At 41.4% G+C, this 5,118-nt stretch overlaps 1 protein-coding gene across 1 annotated transcript; it reads left to right on the forward strand.

Moving 5' to 3' along the window:
- Positions 1-24: 24 nt before the first annotated feature.
- On the forward strand, positions 25-2,845 carry LOC112242579 (high choriolytic enzyme 1-like; the record flags this gene model as incomplete). The annotated part of the gene is made up of 5 exons (XM_042312197.1): positions 25-161; positions 337-509; positions 1,524-1,605; positions 1,885-2,006; positions 2,112-2,845. Coding segments are annotated over 5 exons (519 nt in total), but the record flags the coding sequence as incomplete, so codon positions are not given.
- Positions 2,846-5,118: the final 2,273 nt, after the last annotated feature.

Consider the following 5,118-nt stretch of genomic DNA (forward strand, 5'->3'; position numbering starts at 1 on the left):
GAATGATATGCACCGTCTAATGGTAGATTGTCTCTGATCCACACAGTGGACAGAAAGGTAACTATACTAGCAGCGTTCAAGATGATTTCAGACCAGACGTGTATCCTCTTCCATGAATACACCAATGAGATTAACTACATAAACATCATCTCTGGGACAGGGTGAGTCCAAAGTAGACACATTAACACTCTCTCCTTCCCAGCAGTTTACAGTTAACTCACAACCTCTCCTTCCTTTTTCCTGTGTTCAATCCTTTTATTTCTCTCTTCCTGTCAAATCCCCTCTTTCTCCTCCATTTCTCTCCTCTCACCTTTCTCTTTCTTCACTCAACTCTAGCTGTGCGTCGTATGTAGGTTTTCAGGGCGGGGCCCAGTCTCTGTACTTCGGTAGAGCCTGTAACGTGGGGAACCTGTGCCATGAGCTGATGCATGCCCTGGGCCTGCACCACGAGCACACACGGCCAGACCGTGACCAATACGTCACCATACAGTGGGACAACGTGGTCCCAGGTTACTCACACCAACACAACATACTAAACCACCTCACGGGCATTACATGTGGATCAGGGGCAGGGCTGGTCAATTTGTCCCCTGAAGAGCTGCAGTGTGTAGGATTTAGTACTAGCCCAACACTAACATACCTGATTCAGCTTTTTGTGGTCTGGAGTGAAGACTGTACAGAACTAACTATTAACATTTAGTATTTTATTAGGTACTGCCTAAGCAGCAGCTACTCTTCCTGGGCTCCACACATGAAACACTACATAATATTTAATAGACTGCACCACAAGGACAGAACAACATGAGTTTAAAATAAGAATAGTCTTTCATACATTTATGCCTTAACGTTCCATTTATCATGTACTTATTATAACAGAAATACTGCAGCCAGTCATTTCCCCATACATTGCAACCCTTTTCTCTACTGTTGCAATTGCTTTGTCTAAGCAGGTCCTGATAGCCTAACCATAGCAACCTTGAATCCTGATCTCCTAATCTCACAGTACCAGTTCTGTCAACACCAGAGAGAATCTTACACCAGTAACCATCAGTGTTCTTCAGTTTGAGACCAATACTATGTATTTCATAGACTAACTTCCAATTATGTAGAATATAACTGAATTCATTAACTCCTGCGAATTTCCCCTGGCATGATTGCAGCAACCTTGTTGGCTAAATTTGCCAGACGCGAATAACGACATTGTCATCTACAGTTACCGCCCGTAATGGGTATCCTGGTGTAAAATATACCTTTTACAGTTGCCACCCGTAATGGGTATCCTGGGATAACATGTAAGCTCGTTTTGAGGGCAGTTTTGTTACATTACCACCCGCAATGGGTTTCATTAGGTAAGATGAAATATTCATGCCTTGAATCATGTAGAGTTTCCTCCTGCTAGAGGTTCAACTTAATGGTTTCCATCTCAACTTGTATACATTTCCATTTTCATTCCCCTATATCACATTCACACCCAGCAGTGTCCACCAGTCACATCTGCCTCTTGTAACTCTTTTAACTTCCAGGAAAACAAGAGAACTTTAAGGTGAAGAAAGGAGACACTCAGGACCTGCCCTATGACTACGACTCCATAATGCACTACGGAACGTCAGTCACACTGCTCTGCTCCTTATTCCCACTAAAGTCCTAATTTCACTCACCTTGTTTTTAAACTGCTAGAAATAAGTAAATATTAGTTTTACTGTGACTGTGTACGGTATCCAGCTCCAGTAACATTTCCCTGTGCGTACCAAATGGTGTCTTTAGGTCACTATTTTAACCTGGGCTCTGGTCAAACTATATTGGGAATAGGGTGGCATTGTGGCGCAGTCCTTGTGTTAAAGTAGCAAGTCCTCTAATCCCCCATTGTTGGATTTCTCCTGGCAGAAACTACTTCTCATCAAACCGGAACCCCACTATTGACGCCAAGAAGAGGGGAGTCCAGATTGGACAAAGAAATCACCTGAGCCCCCTGGACATAACACGCCTTAACAAACTCTATCAATGTGGTAAAGGCATGCACACACAGACAGGAAAAATATCAGAATTGGGCTGCCTTTGTAAATGCAGTCATTATCGCACTGTATTCTAACCATGTTCATGTCCTGTTACAGAATAACAATGCACAGTTTATCACTTACACCATCGAAGAAGAAAAAGCGCTAATAGACTCCGCTGCTGTCGACTGAAGATTCCAACACAAATGGCACTGACATTTTAACTTCTCAACAATGAATAAGTTGAACAAGTCCCTTAAAGCTTTCTGATGTATTGTACGTGTGTTCAGCAGCAGGTAGTTTAATTTGTCCTGTGTGCTCTTGCTGTCTTGAATTAGGCCTATTCCACTGCACTTGTCTTGGAAATAAATAAAATGATCTAGACTGAAAATAATCCAGTCAGTGTGATGTTTCTTGCAGTGTTCTATTTCATTCCTATAATGGACCTTCTCAGCTATGCTCATCATGCCTCCCAAGGTGGGATCAGAGATGAAGTAGATCTCACGTAGCAGGAGAGATGACTTAAATTAATGGTGATTAAGGTATAAAACTTGGCTGGCTAGCTAGGCAACAAATTATTTAAAAATGATGATGCTGTAACAGGACTTAGACAGCAGGGATCATAGTCACCAAAATCAGAATGTCACCCTCTGGAATGGTGTACTACGAAACCTGTTTGAGTTGACGAACTTTGGCAAACTCTTGAGCTCAACCATGTATGTGGCTCACCATTTAGCAAGGAATACTAAACAAATAGACATATGTATAGACACACTACTGTTCAGAAGTTTTGGGTCACTTGAAATGTCCTTGTTTTTGAAAGCCTTTTGTCCATTAAAATATCAACTTGATCAGAAAGTGTAGACAATATAAATAACCATTGTAGCTGGAAAATGCTGTGATATGATTCAAAAAAATAATTTGTGTGTGGAATATCTACAGTTGAAGTCGGAAGTTCATAGACCCCTTGGCCCAATACATTTCAACTCGGTTTAAAAAAAAAAATCCTGACTTAATCCTATTAAAATTCCCTGTCTTTGGTCATTTAGGATCCTCACTGTATTAGAATGTGAAATGTCAGCATAATCAAGATTTCAGCTTTTATTCCTTTCATCACATTCCCAGTGGGTCAGAAGTTTACATACACTCGATTAGTGTTTGGTAGCATTGCCTTTAAATTTAAGTTGGGTCAAACATTTTGGGTAGCCTTCCACAAGCTTCCCACAATAAGTTGGGTGAATTTTGGCCCATTCCTCCTGACAGAACTGTTGTAACGGAGGTCGGTTTGTAGGCTTACTTGCTCGCACACGCTTTTTCAGTTCTGCCCACAAATGTTCTATAGGTTTGAAGTCAGGGCCTTGTGATGGCCAGTCCAATAACTTGACTTCGTTGTCCTTAAGCCATTGTTCCACAACTTTGGACGTATGCTTGGGATCATTGTCCAGTTGGAAGTTGCGACCAAGCTTTAACTTCCTGACATGTCTTGATGTTGCTTCAATATATCCACATTTTACCCTCGCTCATGATGCTATCTATTTCGTGAAGTTCACCAGTCTGAAGTACCCCCACAGTACCCCCACGCAGCGAAGTACCCCCACAACGTGCTACAACCCCTGTTCCTCACGGTTGGGATGGTGTACTTTGGCTTTCAAGCCTCTCCCTTTCTCCTCCAAACATAATGCTCATTATGGCCAAATAGTTATATTTTTATTTCAAAATTGCTGAGGACATTTCTCCAAAAAGTACTTTCTTTGTCCCCATGTGCAGGTGCAAACTGTAGTCTGGCTTTTTTATGGAGGTTTTGGAGCAGTGGCTTCTTCCTTGTAGAGCGGCCTTTCAGGTTATGTTGATATATGACTCATTTTACTGTGGATATAGATACTTTGTACATGTTTCCTCTAGCATCTTCACAAGGTTCTTTGCTGCTATTCTGGGATTGATTTGCACTTTTCGCACCAAAGTACGCTCATCTCTTGGAGACAGAACGTGTCTCCTTCCTGAGTCGTATGATGGCTGCGTGGTCCCATGGTGTTTATACTTGCGTACTATTGTTTGTACAGATGATACCTTCAGGCGTTGGGAAATTGCTCCCAAAGATGAACCAGACTTGTGGAGGCCTACATTTTTTTTTCTGAGGTCTTGGCTGATTTCTTTTGATTTTCCCATGACGTCAAGCAAAGAGGCACTGAGTTTGAAGGTAGGCCTTGAAATACATCCACATCTCCAATTGACTAAAATGTCAATTAGCCTATCGGAAGCTTCTAAAGCCATGACATCATTTTCTGGAATTTTTCAAAATGTTTAAAGGCACAGTCACCTTAGTGTAAGTAAACTTCTGATCCACTGCAATTGTGATACAGTGAATTATAAGTGAAATAATCTGTTAGAAACATTTGCTGGAAAAATGACTTGTCCTGCACACAGTAGATGTCCTAACCGACTTGCCAAAACTATCGTTTGTTAACAAGAAATTTGTGGAGTGGTTGAAAAACGAGTTTAATTGACGCCAACCTAAGTGTATATAAACTTCCGACTTCAACTGTACATAGTTGTACAGAGGCCCATTATCAGAAACCATAACTCCTGTGTTCCAATGGCACGTTGTTAGCTAATCCAAATGTATCATTTTAAAAGGCTAATTGATCATTAGAAAACCCTTTTGCAATTACGTTAGCACAGCTGAAAACTGTTCTGATTAAAGAAGCAATAAAACTGGCCTTTAGACTAGTTGGGTATCTGGAGCATCAGCATTTGTGGGTTCGATTACAGGCTCAAATGGCCAGAAACAAAGAACTTTATTCTGAACCTCGTCAGCCTATTCTAGTTCTGAGAAATTAAGGCTATTCCATGCGAGAAATTGCCAAGAAACTGAAGATCTCGTACAGCGCTGTGTACTACTCCACAGAACAGTGCAAACTGGCAATAACCAGAATAGAAAGAGGGGGTGGCCCTGGTGCACAACTGAGCAAGAATACATTAGTTTGAGAAATAGATGCCTCAACTGGCAGCTTCATTAAATAGTACCTGAAAAAAACCAGTCTCAATGTCAACAGTGAAGAGGCGATTCCGGGATGCTGGCATTCTAGGCAGAGTTGCAAAGAAAAAGCTATATCTGACTGGCCAA

Source organism: Oncorhynchus tshawytscha, unplaced genomic scaffold, assembly GCF_018296145.1.
Source record: "Oncorhynchus tshawytscha isolate Ot180627B unplaced genomic scaffold, Otsh_v2.0 Un_contig_9289_pilon_pilon, whole genome shotgun sequence".
Taxonomy (NCBI): domain Eukaryota; kingdom Metazoa; phylum Chordata; class Actinopteri; order Salmoniformes; family Salmonidae; genus Oncorhynchus; species Oncorhynchus tshawytscha.